The following is a 16,571-nucleotide window of genomic DNA, read 5'->3' as shown; positions in this document are numbered from 1 at the left end:
AAAAAAAAAAAAAAAAAAAAAAAAAAAAACTGGTCTAAAGACCCCCAATATTGACCTTTTCTAGGAGCCATTGTCAAACACTACCCTAGACATTTGGTTGAAGTATCAGTATTTAAAAAGGAAATTCTTCATAGGGTTTTCATGTGCCATGAAAATAAAGACAAAAAGAAAACATCTACCCTGAGCAGCACTGGAATCATACAAATACATTTATGTTTCTACCTTTAATTTTATATCAGTCAGACATCAATTTGGTGACTTCTGTATACTTGTATTGAAGCAATTCCTGATTTCCAAGATTGTGTTGTCGAACTTCAGGAAGGAATGAAATTGAGTGTGAAGCAAAAGAGGAACCTATTGCTAGAATAACTTTCTAGAGAGGAAAGAACTGAAAAAGGAAAGGCATCAACCCGAGTCTCTGAAGGTCTTGCACTTCATTGGATTCCGGTAATTGACTCAGGAGTGAGTGAGATGATGATTTCCAGTGGCCTTGTTTGCTGCTGGCAGCCTCTGGTTTCAGCCCCTGAGAGGAGCGTCCCAGTTAGTGTTGCCCAGCAACGGCATGCTGGGTTGAGAGCTGGAATGTGAAGGGCTGCAAAACGATTTTTAAAATAAACACACAACTTACCATCAGCATGAAGCAAACCAAAGGGAGAGAAGTACTGAGCACTACACTGCAGCGGACAGCGAGGCTGAATCGAAAGGGAAAAAAGAAAACACTGGCTTAAAGTCAAGGCGCCTGGAGGTTGATTGGTGATGGCTTCATAAAAAAAAAAAAATTAGTTCTGAGTTTCTTCTTAATTTAAAATATAAACTCAAATAATAATTGGGGGATGGAAAGAAGACATGTTTTTAAAGCACAAAGTATGGGGCTAGGGATTTAGCTCAGTGGCACTGCACCTGCCTCACAAGTGCAAGGTCCTGAGTTCAGTCCCTGGTACCGGAGAAATAGTGCGATACTTAAGAATTTTTTGAATTTCTTAAAGGGAGAAAGAATACATTCAGGAATCATTCAACAAGAAGCTTAGTATTTATTGCTAACAAATCCTGGAATGAAAGAGTAGGTGATGTGCAGGGATTTAGAAAACCCTGCTCCTTAGAGGAAATGAGTAAAAATCATTATCAATCAATAATAGCTTATTTAGAATGTGTCTTTCCAGATTTGCCATGGTTTCTTTTAAACTAAGATTGTCAGTTTGGTAGAGTGCATGATATTCTGATGTGTCTTGACTGTGACAAGGCAGATGAAAAAGAAATCTCCAACAGTAATTAGTCTTTGGAGGAGATGATAAAATATGAGGTGGATGAAACACTACTTCTTTGTAAGCCTTGCTCAAAAAGCAGTTCATTGCCATGGCAGTTGGGGGCATGATCTGAAATAAGAGTCAGCAAGCCCTATGTTTAAGTTTTGTCCTGAAAAAAGTCCCATTAATTTGATTAATACAGAGTGGGTGAGCTTATTCCATGAGTACATGGCAGGAGTTAGGAGGATTAGCCCTTGTATTAATTACTCTCTTGTCACTGAGCCACAACGCCTGACACCAACAACCGTAAGGAGGAAAGGTTACTTTGGCTCACAGTTTGTAGAGGTTTCAGTCAATAGTCAGCTGGCTTCAAGGTAGAGGAGAACCATCTCGTAATATGGTGGCCAGAAGCAGAGGCAGAAGTCAGGGAAGGAGGTATGAGATACCTTTCTAAGACACACCTCAGTGACCCACTTCTTCAGACGAGGCTCCACCTCCCAACCTCACATGTAGCTGTAAAGTCATCAGCAGACTAATCCAGTGATGCGTGTCACCCCATAATAACTCCACTGTGAAGACAGAAGATTTGGGAGGGGGCATCTAGACCCAAACCCTAACAGCCCCTCTGATAGGAAGGGATCATGTCACACTCAAAATAGTCTTTGAGTGGTAAAATATGGATGACAATCACAACGAAACACGTGAATCTCTATATAAAAATGTAATGAAAATGGAGAACAATTTAATGTTCATGACTAGAAAAAAGTGAGTTTCATTTTTACACTGTTATCAGCAAACTGTAGTGAGCTAGAAGTACAGTATGGCTGCTGTCTGCCTTAGTAAGTAAAGACATATACTATGACACTGTTTCCCTCTACATTTTAACCTCAGCTCTGTTGCAATGGACTGTCTGGTTTTGATCAGGTTATATAGGCTTCTGAGGCTTCCATGGTTTGGTTTGGTTTGGTTTGAGGAGGTGTTTTGCTTTGAGTTATTTTGGGGTGTGTGGTACCGGGGATCAAATTGAGGACCTTTCACCTACTACACAAGTGCAGCACTGCTAAGCTAAATCCCCAGCCCTGCTTTAATTTTCCTTTCTATAAAGTGGAGATGAAAAATAATGACTACTTTCATAGAGTTGTTGTGAAGACTACATAAGAACATGAATGTGGGGCCAGGGATTTAGCTCAGTGGTGCTGTCACCTGCCTCACAAGTGCAGGGTCCCAAATTCAATCCCTAGTTAAAAAAAAAAAAAAGAGAGAGAGAGAGAGAGACAACATGAATGTAAAAATATCTTAAATTGTAAAAATCCCTCTATCACTCTAAACTGTGTGAATAGTACTTCTCTATGTAAATAAACTTGACAGTTAATAAGGAAAATTCTGCCAATAGTGATCACTGGATTTTAACATAGACAATGAGAAAAAAACTAGTGAACTACAAAATAGGACTGTTTAGGAAGACTTGGAGATCTGAAATACAGCAGAAAAATCTGTACAAGTTAAGGTTGAAGAGAATTACTGTGTCACAGGCTTGCAGAACTATCATGTAGATCAGAGTCAAGTTCTACACTGAGTGTAGACCATAAGAAGGAAAACCTTTTCTTTGAGTAGGATAGTAATTAAAAGTTAGAGATTTTTAAATGGCCAATTTTATCATTATAGAATCTTAAGGCAGGGGGTCACAAGCATGCATTTCTGCCTTTGCAACTAGATTAAGAGCTTTTAGTGACAGAGCTTTATTCCTTAAGTAATAAAGCAACCATAATTATTTTGGTAAGAGGTGCTGAGTAAGCAGATATATGCACTCAGGTGAAGAACATGGGTATCGTAGCAATTTAGACATCGTCAGTAAAGACAGCACAGTAAAAAAAAAAAAAGGAAGAAAGAAAACTTTAGAATTTCTTTTTAGAAAATAGGTTTAGTGAAAGGCATTTTGTATGGTGCAGTTTATGTTAGATTGTCTGAGACTTGATTAATAAAAAAGGATGTCCTGAGAGTTCCAGGAATATGACAATAGAATGGAGCTCTCAGATGAGAATGAAACTTACTTTCTCAGTAACACCAAGGTCCCAACATTGACTACAGGATCCAACATTTAATAGTCAGTCATTTTTGCTTTTTTCTGCCAAGATTTTGTATGGTGCAGTTTATGTTAGATTGTCTGAGACTTGATTAATAAAAAAGGATGTCCTGAGAGTTCCAGGAATATGACAATAGAATGGAGCTCTCAGATGAGAATGAAACTTACTTTCTCAGTAACACCAAGGTCCCAACATTGACTACAGGATCCAACATTTAATAGTCAGTCATTTTTGCTTTTTTCTGCCAAGAGTCACATAATATATTTATACATGTGAATGCATTCGTGCACACACACACACACACACACACACGCACAAACAGGTTCACACATCCCCTCTAATTCTCTCCTTATTTCTTAAATTGTTCTTTTAGAGGTGCATGCCTGCCTGGCTGTTTTTTTCTGCCAAGAGTCACATAATATATTTATACATGTGAATGCATTCGTGCACACACACACACACACACACACACGCACAAACAGGTTCACACATCCCCTCTAATTCTCTCCTTATTTCTTAAATTGTTCTTTTAGAGGTGCATGCCAGTGCCTGGCTGTGCTTATTCAAGTTGCAAGGGTATTCGTGCATAGTCAGACTTATGAGTGTATGCTTCGTTCAGAACAATCTTTTCATCTTCACATTTTCCGTTCCCTTCAGACACTTCTAGTTTATGCTCTAGCAGTACAGTACTTCCTTTTCCATTAGGCAGTGTGGCTCACTGTCAGAGGCCATTTGGGCACAAACCAGACCTTTTGTTGAGTTCCCGTACTCCTACCTTCCTAATTATAGAATTCAAGGCAGAATGAGTGAATTAATAACGTGTGTTTATTCCCTGCAGTGACTGGAGAAGTGTAATGCTGCAGCATACTTACCATAGCAATAAGCTCTCCTCCCTTCCTTTATCCTCCATTTTTGCAGTGTGACTTCGCAGCAGCAAGAATGGAAGGTGCACTTTACTCACCAGTGAGTAAATCATGTGAATGGGTGTTTTAAAGCACATGCCCAATACTCTGTTCACTAAGAGAACTATACTTTCAAAAGCTCTCTGAGAACACATGCTTGGAATTTGAAATTGTACTAAGTACTGTTTCCTCAGGTATCTTAGCTGAGGCAAGTGCACACAGGCATAGATGACATTTAAATATGGACTGTTGTGTTTAATTTCTCTAATCAAAGAATTATATGGCATCTGATTCTATAGTCCCTCAGTGTAGGCAAATACTAAGAATATTAGCACCCGAGGAATATAATTCTAGATTACCAAAACTCTGTAGACATCATTTCTCTTTTCTTGAATGCCTGGAAGGTTCTGATCCACTCTTCAGTGAGGTGTCCTTTGTCCCTTGGGACACAAGCGATAGTCTGTGTCTTCTAACCCATACAGGTTGATATAGAGCATGCAGTGGAGCCAAAGCTGCCTGGCTCGGTACTTGGTTGGAAAAGTTGGGTAGTTACCTTTCTCTCTTCTTTTAAATCAGCTACCCATTTGATTAAGACTTTTAGAAGAAAAATCTACCTCTCAGACCTCCTGCACAAAGTAGGTTAAAGGTGAAAATTAATTCTCTGAACGATAAATGCTTCACTATGTTGCTATTTATTTTGCATTTAGTTCTTTGGGGGAAGAAAATGATAAAATGACATGAGGAGAGATGGAAGTTGTTACTGGAGGGAGGAGGAAATGTAATGCCCTACATAAATAAAAACTCTTAATGGTATAGACTGAGAATATCGTTTCTAGAAAATGCAAGAACCTCATCGCATATAGTAGTACCATAGGTAACTAGGATGTTTTGTGGACAAGAGAACCAGAAGAATCACTTTTCCTCCTAAACTCCATGTATAGGAGCCACAACCAGAAGCCGAATACTAGATTGGATAATCTGCGGTTCTAAGGCCTCAGAAAACAATTCTTGTTAAACTAGTTTTTTACTTGTCTTTCCCGTAGGAGATTAATGACATCTGATATGATTCCAATTCATTGATAAATTTTAAGTGGTAAAGCAAAATAAAAGAGATGAATATTTTCCTCTTGAATCCAAGATTATTACCAGACACAACCCACGTTGCGCCATGTTTTTCCATATAAATGTCCGGATGCCTGTAATCTAATTCCACACTATAAAGCCGATTATGTGTGTTCAGATATTAAGCACATTAAATAACAAAATTATTAAATGCTTTGTTTTGGATACTAGTTTCATCTTTGTGTTTGTGCAAGACATATGTAAATGATGTATATCTAAACAAAATTTTTACTCTGAAAGTGTTTGAGTAGACCACTTGAATTCATATCATGCAATAGAATTTAATACTCCTTCCTTCACAATTATTTCCAAATTCATTATTTTTTAGCATTCAAAATAAAATGAAGTCCACATTTTTTATAAATCTTAAGAGGAATTTTTTTCAGGCACTAGTGCTTGTTACCATTATGCTACATTCAGCACTATAAAATAGCATATATGAAATAAACTAAACGAATTCTGCTTTTATTTCTGATCTGTCATCTGGTTTTACAAAGAATTCTTATTTTTTCAGCCATTGACCTTATTAATAATTTGCTTCAAGTGAAAATGAGGAAGCGCTATAGTGTGGATAAGACCTTGAGTCACCCTTGGCTGCAGGTAAAAATCAATCATTGATTTTTTTCCCCCATTTGAATGAAATTCCTAATACTTGTAAGATTTTGATATTAAATGTAGAAATCTTTTGCCACTTTTAAAAAGTGTAATTATCCTAATTTTTACTTGTTTGCCAAAATGCATACAACTTCTTAGGATTTAGTAAGTTTAGGAGTGCTAAACCTCTCTCCTTCTAACAAGAAATGGGACAGGGGATCCACACATCCACACACCTGCACCAAAAAAGCCAAGCATCATAACGGAACTCAGAGAACCAGATTTCAAAACATCTGTACGTGAAATCTTGATAAAAGTCCAAATAGATGGCCACCTACTCATGCACTGTACTCTCTTGGAAGCTGTAGTTTTAAATCCTAAGATATTAAGCATAGATACAAACAAGTAGCAAATATAAACTATAGATAAGCTTATGTTTTCATAAATATTTGTTACCTTCACATTAGACTTTATCTCTGAAATATTGAATGGCGATTTATCAGTATTAAACTTCAGGGGAATGCCAACATGCCTAATTACTTGACTACAGGCATTCATCATTCATACTTGATTCATATCATATAAATACTGTGTATTTTCAAAGATTAAGCTGACCAATGGCCGTGGTGCTGATGCTGTCTCACAAGGATGCATGAGGAGTGATGCAATACAGTTAGAGCGGAAGCTCCCTTGATCGTGGGAGCTGTCAACATATGGAATAGCATGTCGAGGTGTAATGATCTCTATGGTAGCACTTTGAAATTTCTTCTTCAGGACTATCAGACCTGGTTAGATTTACGAGAGCTGGAATGCAAAATTGGGGAACGCTACATCACCCATGAAAGCGATGACTCAAGGTGGGAACAGTATGCAGGCGAGCAGAGGCTGCAGTACCCCGCACACCTGATCAATCCAAGTGCTAGCCACAGTGACAGTCCTGAGACTGAAGAGAGAGAGATGAAAGCCCTCAGCGAGCGTGTCAGCATCCTCTGAGTTCCATCCCCTATAATCTGTCAAAACACTGTGGAATTAATAAATACATACGGTCAGGTTTAACATTTGCCTTGCAGAACTGCCATTATTTTCTGTCAGATGAGAACAAAGCTGTTAAACTGTTAGCACTGTTGATATATCTGAGTTGCCAAGACAAATCAACAGAAGCATTTGTATTTCGTGTGACCAACTGTGTTGTATTAACAAAAGTTCCCTGAAACACTAAACTTGTTATTGTGAATGATTCATGTTATATTTAATGCATTAAACCTGTCTCCACTGTGCCTTTGCAAATCGTTGCTCTTACTGGAGCCTCATTTTGGTAAGAGACAGAACCTGTCCGTGAAGCAGCTCTGTTCCGTGTTTCCCAGTGGTATTAATACAGTATGCAAACTCTTGAAGAGTAGATTACCAGTGTTCTATGAACAACTCAGAGTTCACAAGGGAGAAAATGAAAGACGAAGGAGAAGGTATATAAAATCCTAAGACACTAATGCATGAAATAGTTTTACTGTATGGTTTTGAATCCTTCACTTGTGGAGTGTGCCTCAGTATATTTAAAGTCAAATAAGAGTGCCTAGGCACAAAGAGCCTGTAGCTCTTGCTCCCAAATGCCTTAGAAATGCAAACTGATGTAAATAACAGATATGTCTCTCCCTTTCTTACCACACCCTGCTTTACTATGGAAAACCAGCAATTAAGCAACCGTTTGCTTTTTGTGTATTTTTCAATAATAATAAATATTCTTGTCAAAATATGTATTCATTTGATTGAATTGTTTTTATTATAGTCTATTTTAGGGTTTTCAGGCCAATTAGATGCAGAGGTATCTGATAAAAAAGCAGAAAAAAGAGAGGTCGAGAGGAAGTTCACCCAGTTTACTCTGAAGTGGTAAAAGTGTGCTATAAAAAAGCCTTTTTGTCTTGTTTGTCATCTAACTTCCAGTTGAAAAGAAGTCTTCCAAAGGGGAAATTAACCAAAGACAAACAGGAACTTAAAAGACCTCAGTAGAAATATTGCATTTGCTATCTCAGTGTATATTCCTGATTCTGTCAGTATAAGCCAGAGATTTATTAGAATACTGGCTAAATTTCTTTTTATAAGATCTAAACAGGATGGTCTTGAGGTAAACAAACAAACAAAATAAAAAAGATAATCTTTTTTTAAAAAAGTCAAACGAGGTTCTTTAGCCTGGAAAAGAGAAAGACAGTGCCGGACCTAACAGATACATTGGTGTATAGCGTGAATAATATGGGCTGTTTTCCTTCCTAGCAGAATGAGGTGGTAGATTATTTAACAAAACATTTACAGTTAATATTTGGAAGAATATTACAGGTCTTAGAAGATATTTGAATATACAGGTAAGTGTGCTAAGACTGCATATACTATTTCAACTTGATGGGCTTGGGAGTTGGCTGATCTTTCCAATAGTTGCCTCTGCTTTGTATTATTACTAAATTTTATACAAATAGTTCTGGAATTTTCAAAGTTCCTCAGTCTAGTGCTCTTCTATAGGGATAGGATGTGTGTGTGTTCATATTGAAGTAATTATGCATATAGAAGCATACATCAAATTGCCTACTTCTGGTGCAATATGAAATGAAATCAATAACTTCTTGCTTGTGGTGGGATCTTAAAAGATACTCAGTAAAAGCACATATATATCAACTGCTCATGCAGCAAAAATTTGTGGAACTGTTCTACATAGCTGTCTGCTATACTCTAAATTTAAGTGTGAATTAGACTTGGTCCGAGTTGAAAGAAGCTTCCTGCCTATTGAAATGAAACAAAGAAAAGCAAAACTTGATGACTCTTATAGGAAATTGTATGTAATTGTATGAAGCATCACACAAATCTGCTAAGAATGGAAGAAGAAGACAAGCAACAGGGCAATGTTTGAATAGGCCTTTAAAAAGTGGTAGATATACACTTCGATTGTGTATGAGAGGTAGGTAGGCTTTGATTGGGGAAAAATAGCATGACCAAAGATATGAAGGAAGGAGTACTGTTACACAGACAAATGTAGTTCCTTATAGCAGGATAATAAAGGTAAGAAAGAGAACTGAAGAGGTACATTCAATGGAGATGGTTACTGTCTAGGTGCAGAGGTCGTTGTCTGTTAATCTAAGGATTATTCTTTATGGAGTTCAAGAACTCTTCAGACATTTTAAATTGACATCATTTCTATTCCGCTTTAGTGATTTGCTTTGTTTCTTTAAGGCAGTTATGTTGACAGTGAATTTTCAGTCTCCGCACATCTGAGAATGTGTTTGACCTTCATGTTCGAAGGCAAGTTTGGCTGGTAGAAATCTTGACTGACAGATTTTTTTCTCTCAATATTTTGAATATAGTACCCTACTGCCTTTTGGTCTCTGTTGTTTATGATAAGAAATCACCTTAAATTTTACTGCAGTTTTTTTGTGTGGATAAATTATTTTTCTCTTGATGCTTTCAATATTTTGTTTTGTAGCAGTATGACTATGATGTTTCTAGTTGCAAAGATTCTGTGGTTTGCCTACTTGAATTTGTTGAAGTTCTTGAATATAGATATAAATATTTTTAATCAATTTTGGGAAAATGAGGGCTATTGTTTCTTCAAATATTTTTCTGCCCACTTATCTTTGTCTTCTCTCTCTGGAATTCCTACTGTATGTATATAAATTGATATGATTTGGTCAGTACTGGTGATTTCTTAATCTGTTCTTCATTCTTTTTTTCTTTCTATTCTTCAGATTAGATAATCTATATTGATCTACTTTCAGGCTCACTGGTTCTTATCTTGTGGATCATATTTGTCACTGAGACTCTCAGGTGAGTTTTTAATTGTAATTATTTTAAGAGGGAGATATTTTATAATCTTTTTTTTTTCTTTTTTGGTGCTGGGGATCGAACTCAGGACCTTGCACTTGCAAGGCAGGTGGTGACAAAACTGAGCTAAACCACTGGTTTTTATTATCCTTATCTTTAAAAAATACATTTCCTATGGGATGACTCACTCTCATAATCCTTTATTTCTTTAAAATTGAATACTCTGAGTTCTTTGAACATATTTATAATAATCGGTTTGAAGTCTTTGTTAAACACAACATTTAGCCAATCTTTTACCCCATCTTCCCATCTTAGACGATTTCCATTGAGAGCCTCTCCTTCTTATATATAGCATACTTTGTGGTTTCTTTTAGTATCTGATGGATTTTATGCAGACTGGATTTTTTTTTTCCTGGTACCAGTGATCCAACTTGGGACCTTGTGCTTAGGAGACAGGCAGCAGCACCACTGAGTTAAACAGCAGCCCCAAGACGGGATAGTTTAACTAAGGTACTATAGTGATTCTGTATTGTGACTCCTCTTCCACGGAAGTAATTTTTCTTCAGTAACTTTCCAGTGTTATTTTTTTCTGTCTCCCCTATTCTGTGTAGCTGATCTTTCTGATTATATTTATGTGGGAGGGGGTTGGCTTTTTTTTTGTTGTTTTCATTATAAGGTTCTAGGAGCCCCTTTGGAACAGCAGCACTTTGCAGTCAAAAATTGATAATTTAGATATTTTGTTTAAGGACACTGATACAGTAGGAAAGATTTCTAACTTTTTCTAACATATATGAGAGTATATATGAATTTAAACAGTGAAATTTTACCAACTGCATTCACTTTGTGTTTAAAAACCTTTACATTCAATCAGGTCAGAGTAGATGTCTAAGACCTTCCCCACAACATAGATTGAATGTTCATGCAGTAAGCACATTGTGCCTACATGTAGACTTTTAGCCACCAAAGATATATATCAGAACTTTCTCTTATTGTTCTACTAGTCTGTTTATTACTTGAAGCACTACTACTACTACAGTATCAGGATAGCTGCAGTATTGCCTCTCCATGATTGTTTGCTGCTGATATTTCTATTGTCAGCTTCCTCTACTGGTCAGTAGGTTTTCCCCAGCCTGCCCCTGAAATGGAATTACTTTTCCATGGAGCAAAGAATAGGGCAGATGACAGCAGGCCAATGGCCACAAATTCCCGTTGATCTTAGTGAGGTTTATCAATTTTCCATGAATAAATGCTTGTGAATTTGTTGTATGTTCTTGGCCAAAGTCATGTTAGCATGACTTTTGTGTAATTTTTGCCAGTTATGTGATTGCTTTTTTGGAAAAGATTTGCTTAGCCTCTAATGCTGCTGTTCTAGAAGTCACCAGAGATAACAGCCACCTCACTTTAAGTATATCAATACATAAACCAAAACTTGTATGTTATTTTGTTATAAGTAAAAATCTAGAAAGTAGGAGACAACATTAAGAAAATTATAGCTTTTCTCATTTCAAATGTCTGATAATGAGATACTAAATTATCAAGTAGTTAAATATTAATTTTTCTTTTGCGTATGAAACATCTAATTTAAATTTACATTTAATCCACTTAACTTTTGTTGCCTCTGAGTGTCTGCATAAAATAATTGGCTTTACCTAAGTAAGTGAAAGAATTTCCTATCTCCATAACAAAATATGGGGGAGGATATGTCCCAGAGAGCTTCAGAACCTTAGAGCTAGTCCCAGCTAACCATTGCATGCTGGTTGAGGGATATCTAGCAAATTGCTTTTCCTTTTATATAAAAAAAATTGGCCCCAGAGATAACTACTCTGCATAATTTTCTCAACATTCGAGTTGCCTTTCTTTGTCATTCTGGTTTGCTATAGTTCTCTTTATTCTCAGTCCAAACTCCTCTTGCAGGGTCAGTGAAAGGACTGGGTGTTTTGGTTTCTGTTATTGTTTTCTGAGATGAATAGTCTAATTTTTTTCTCCTGATTCTTTCTTATACCCATGAAGACAGAGTCTACCACCACAGCCCCAACTACCCTTGCTCTGCTTGGTGCCTACTGACAAATTTCAGTTTGGTTTACAGTAGTAGTTCATTTTTCCACTTTAATCAAAATAAAACAGAACAATACACAAAAATCAACTCAGATCCTGTTTATCCTTCTAGCAAACATCAAATTTCTGTCTTTTCTTTTTCTATTAAATTTCTCATATTCTTTTCCTTTGATTCCTCTGTTTATATTCTGTAGAATAGTTCTCATTTTTATCACCAGTGAATCTCTGCTCACAGAGTCATCAATGGCTTCAAATTAAAAATTGGTAAATTTTCTCAATATACTGAAAAATGTAAAAACCAAATGTAAAATATTCAAAGTTGAATTTTGGGTGCTCATGAAAGTACTGTAATCTCTCAAGTCTTTTTAGAGGTGTTGTAAAAGATTAAATGGAGCAATGCATGTGAAATTCTTAGAACATATTTGGCCCAGGACAATAGTAAAACCTTCAATAGGTGGTGTTTATTATTATTTGGTCATTCAACAAACACATTTGACTGCTTTCTATTTGCAGAGATACAATAGATGAAAATACAATGGTTATTACCCTGTGACATTCCTTCCCTGATGACCTGCCCTGATCTGTTTTGATGGGGCAGCAGGTAGGATATGAACTTTGAGCTGGACAGATATGGATGCCTCCCAACTCCAATTCTCATTATGTGAGTTGTGTAGCTAACCTCCTTTACGGTCTTTCAGTCTTAGTCTACTGAGGAGTAGAATGGCAATGATGAATATTATAGTGCAATTAGGATAATTCAGTAGCTAAATTATTGGTTTATGTTACAGCTCATCAAATATTAAGTTTCTCCTCATTCTACAGCTGTATGTCTTTCCCAAGGTTTTTAAATTTAATTTCACTACTGTCTCTTTCTCATGATTAATTTCTGAAATCAAATATTGCCTTCACTTAACTGCTCCCAAATCCACCATTGGCCACCCAAACTTTGTATAATCCATGTCTATCCCTTCATGAATTTATAGAATATCCATATTTAGATACCCAATCACACCATTAAGTTCAATATATCTAAAATCAGTTTAGTCATTGTAATCCTCAAATCAAGTGTACTGTAGTCTTCTCAGTGGAATCATTTCCTCTGGTTCTTCTCCCTCAAATGTACTTGTATTAAGCAGTTTTACATTCCAAAAAAAAAAAAAAAAATGAAACAAAAGAGGAATATTTCCTCTGGTTCTTCTCCCTCAAATGTACTTGTATTAAGCAGTTTTACATTCCAAAAAAAAAAAAAAAAATGTAACTTAAAGGAGGAAAGATTTATTTTGGCTCATGGTTCCAGAGGGTTCAGTCCATGGTTACTTGGAACCATGGCTGTGCACCTGAAGTAAGGCTAAACGTCATGGTGAGGAGTGTGTGGAAGAGTAGAGCTGCTTACCTCATGGCTGCCAGGAAGGGGAGGGAAGGGAAAAAATATGGCCTTCAATGTTATGCCCCCAGTGACCCACCTTTTCCTTTGAGACCAATTTTCAAATATTCACTACCTTCCAATAGCACCACCACAACCTGGGCACCTCGGTTTCAACACAGTTTTTCAGGAGACATTCCAGATTTACCCTGGCCCCAAAAGGTCAATGCTCATCTCACAATGCAAAATGTTTTCAACCCACCTGCAGTAATATTCATTTGTTCACAATTTTAGCATTTCTCAGAAGTACAAGTCCAAGGTCTCCTTAGAAATGCTTAAGGCAGCTCTTAGCTGTGAGGGTCAATAAAAATCAAAAGTCAAGTAATATAATTTCAACATAGAATAGTAGGAAAGGCCCAGGTTAAGCGATTTGATTTTAAAAGGGAGAAATTGGAAAACACCAAGAAGAATTGGACCAAAGCAAGGCCAAAATCTGGCAGGGCAGATCCTGTTGTTCTGAAATCCTGTAGCTCTATGTCCTACATCTGGGTCACAGAGTGGTATGATGTGATCTCCAAAGGGCAGTCCTGTCCCTGTGGCCATGCCCCCTGCACCCCACATGGCCATTCTTTTGGGCTGGTTCTGCTCACTGCCTGTAGCTTTCCTCAGCATGCCTTTTCTATTCCTGGCGTCTCTAACTTCCTGGAGTCTGCATTCCAGCTTTGGTTTCACCCTCCTAGCTTTATGCATTGCCCTTTGGGGAATTGGGTTCAGAGATTTGACCTTGCCATATACAGACTTGTCCTTCAAGACCTTCCTTTGAAGTCTCTGTGGAAACATCCATGACTCCATAGATCTTCCATTCCTCATTCCTGAAAAGCTGGTATCATGTAGCGGGCAGTATGATCTACTGCCAGTAGTTGGTCCTGCTTTAACCATGGCTGTAGTGCTGCTTCTGAATGCCTGGATGGCAGAGCTTAGTGAAATGAACCCTGGGAAAACAACTCCCTAGGCAGCCTAATGTGAGCAAAGTGCCCTGGACTCTCTTCTCAAAGCAAGGTCTTTCAAATGAGTTTGCACATTTTCATCATTGAGCCTGTGTTGAGTGGGGCTCAGCTAATTGCTGAGATGCCTTCCAGGTATCTTTCTGTTATAATGGTGTAAATCAATCAGGCTTCTTTATAATGGTGCTAATCTCTTCAACAACCTCCAATTTCACTGTGAAGAAACAGCCAGAAATATCCATGCCACAGCCTGAATGATTTTCTGCCTTAAAATTTCCTGTCACATAAACTAGTCTGTTGCCTATAAATTTATCCCAGTGTAATTTTAGATGGAGACATGTAGGCAAGTTCTTTGTCGAATCTAGTTCACATGGCTTCTAGTCCAGTTTCCAATAGAGGCCTCATTCATATCTGAAACCTTATGAGCACAGTCTTTACTGATCCTATTCCTATCAGCATTGTGGTCTTCTGATCTCATAGCAGAATCATCCATTAAATTCCACTTAACAGCATTCTTGAAATTCTCTAGGGCGCATCTCCAAACCTTTACAAACTACTGTTGCAAGCCAGTACCAAAAGCTTCTGAGCTACATGGTCAGGCATTTGTTACAGCAAAAACTCCAGTTTTGATACCAATTTTCTTTGTGAATCAGCCTTCTGTCACTGTGACAAAGTACCTGACACAAATTAAAGGAGGAATGGCATCTTAGTTACTCTTCTCATGGCTGAGACAAAATATCTGATAGGCATAAATTAAAGGAAGAAAGGTTTATTTCAGCTCACATTTTGTAGAGGTTTCAGTTCATAGTCTGCAGGCCTCAAGGCGGGGCAGCATGGCAGAGGTGCATGGAAGAGGAATATGACACAGGAGAAACAGTCCATGGCAAGCCAGGCAGGAAGCAATAGCAGCCAACCCTTTTTTCCTTTATATGCCTTCCAGGCTACAAGTCTATTGATTGGTGCCACCCATACTTCCATTATTCACCCCCAGAGCAATGCAAAATCAATTTAGTTATCACATACCCTTAATCTCAGCATCATATCCCTTAGATCCAGCTACCTCCAAAAGACCCACTTCTGAGTGAATGAGGCTTTGGGGAGACATCTAGATACAAACCATAACAGAAAGTTTATATTAACTCATAGTTTCCAAGGTTTCCATCCATGATTACTTAGCTTTATTGCTTTTAGGCCTGTGGTGAAAGAGAAACCCCAAGCTAGAACTACAGTATGGAGAAAAGTCTTCTCACCTCATGACAGCCGGGGAGCTTTGAGAGAGAGAGTGAAGACGGGACTGTAGGCAAGATACACTCTTCCATGCATGCCCTATGACTTAATTCCTCCACCTGGGCCCATATCCATCCAAATTATGAGTCTATCAATGGATTGATCTGACCATTGAAGCTTTAACCAAATATTCAGCATTAGCTTTAGCAGATACTGCTGATACAAACTATAACAGTACCTTGTATTCCGGTTAAGGTTTATTTTTCTCCAAATTGCTTTCATCTTTATATTTATATGGTCTGACATCTTCAAAGATTCTGCTCACAGTTATCTCCAACATAAAGTTAAATTTTTAGTGTTATAAAAGTTTTGGGGTCCAACAATGAATAATTTTCCATGTTAGCTTTCTGTTACTTTAAAAATGCATGAGATGATCAACTTATGAAAGGAAGATATTTATTTTGGCTGTCAATCTTGGACATTTGAGTCCATGATTGGTTTGAAACATTGCTTTTAGGCCTGTGGTAAGGCAGCACATTACAGTAGTAGCACATGGCTAAGCAAAATCACCACCTCATGGCCAGAGAACAAAGAGATAGAGGGAGGGTAAGAATCTGGGGTTCCACAGTGCCCTTCAATGGCATACCTGTAGTGACATAAAGACCTACTATTAGTACAATGGGATAGTAAACCTCTGACACATAGTCTGTAAGACACACTTATCTGATCTATATCAAATACTGTTTGTATTAACGTTGCTGGACAATAAATACCTGACATACACAACTTCCAAGAAGACATTTATTTTGACTCACAGTTTCAGAGGCTCCATTTCATGGTCACCTAGCTCCAAAGTAGAGCATCATGGTAAAAGGGCACAACAGAGGAAAGCTGCTCACCTCATGGCAGCCAACAAAGCTGAGTGTGACCAAGAAAGCCAAAAGAGAAAGGGGCTAGGGACAGACTATTCCCATCAAAGGCACATCCTCAGGGACCTACTTCCTCTACTGGGCCCCATCTCTTAATAGCCTATGTAGCTCTGAACTCATCAGCTAATTAATCCGTTGTTAAAATTAGCAATCTCATAATTTATTTACATTTCTAGGTTCCCACCTGTGAACATTGTTGCACTGGGGATCAGATTGTCAGTATATGAGTTTGGGGGACCTTTTCAC

At 37.6% G+C, this 16,571-nt stretch overlaps 1 protein-coding gene across 3 annotated transcripts in view; it reads left to right on the top strand.

The window, feature by feature from the left end:
* Positions 1-7,672, top strand: part of Prkd1 (protein kinase D1) — a 230,349-nt gene extending 222,677 nt beyond the window's left edge. For 2 of the 3 annotated variants that reach the window (XM_010633543.2, XM_010633542.2), the window contains 2 exons: positions 5,867-5,952; positions 6,721-7,672. In XM_010633543.2, coding sequence (XP_010631845.1) covers positions 5,867-5,952; positions 6,721-6,939 — 305 coding nt within the window. In that variant the 3' untranslated portion in view covers positions 6,940-7,672. Of the gene's footprint in view, positions 1-4,246; positions 5,615-5,866; positions 5,953-6,720 lie in introns of those variants that run through there. The other variant, XM_010633545.3, reaches the window with a different exon arrangement.
* Positions 7,673-16,571: the final 8,899 nt, after the last annotated feature.

This window comes from Fukomys damarensis, unplaced genomic scaffold (assembly GCF_012274545.1).
Source record: "Fukomys damarensis isolate Sample0158 unplaced genomic scaffold, DMR_v1.0_HiC HiC_scaffold_17, whole genome shotgun sequence".
In the NCBI taxonomy this organism is placed as follows: domain Eukaryota; kingdom Metazoa; phylum Chordata; class Mammalia; order Rodentia; family Bathyergidae; genus Fukomys; species Fukomys damarensis.
The sequence above is the reverse complement of the archived record's forward strand: the minus strand, read 5'-3'. Positions and strand labels throughout refer to the sequence as shown.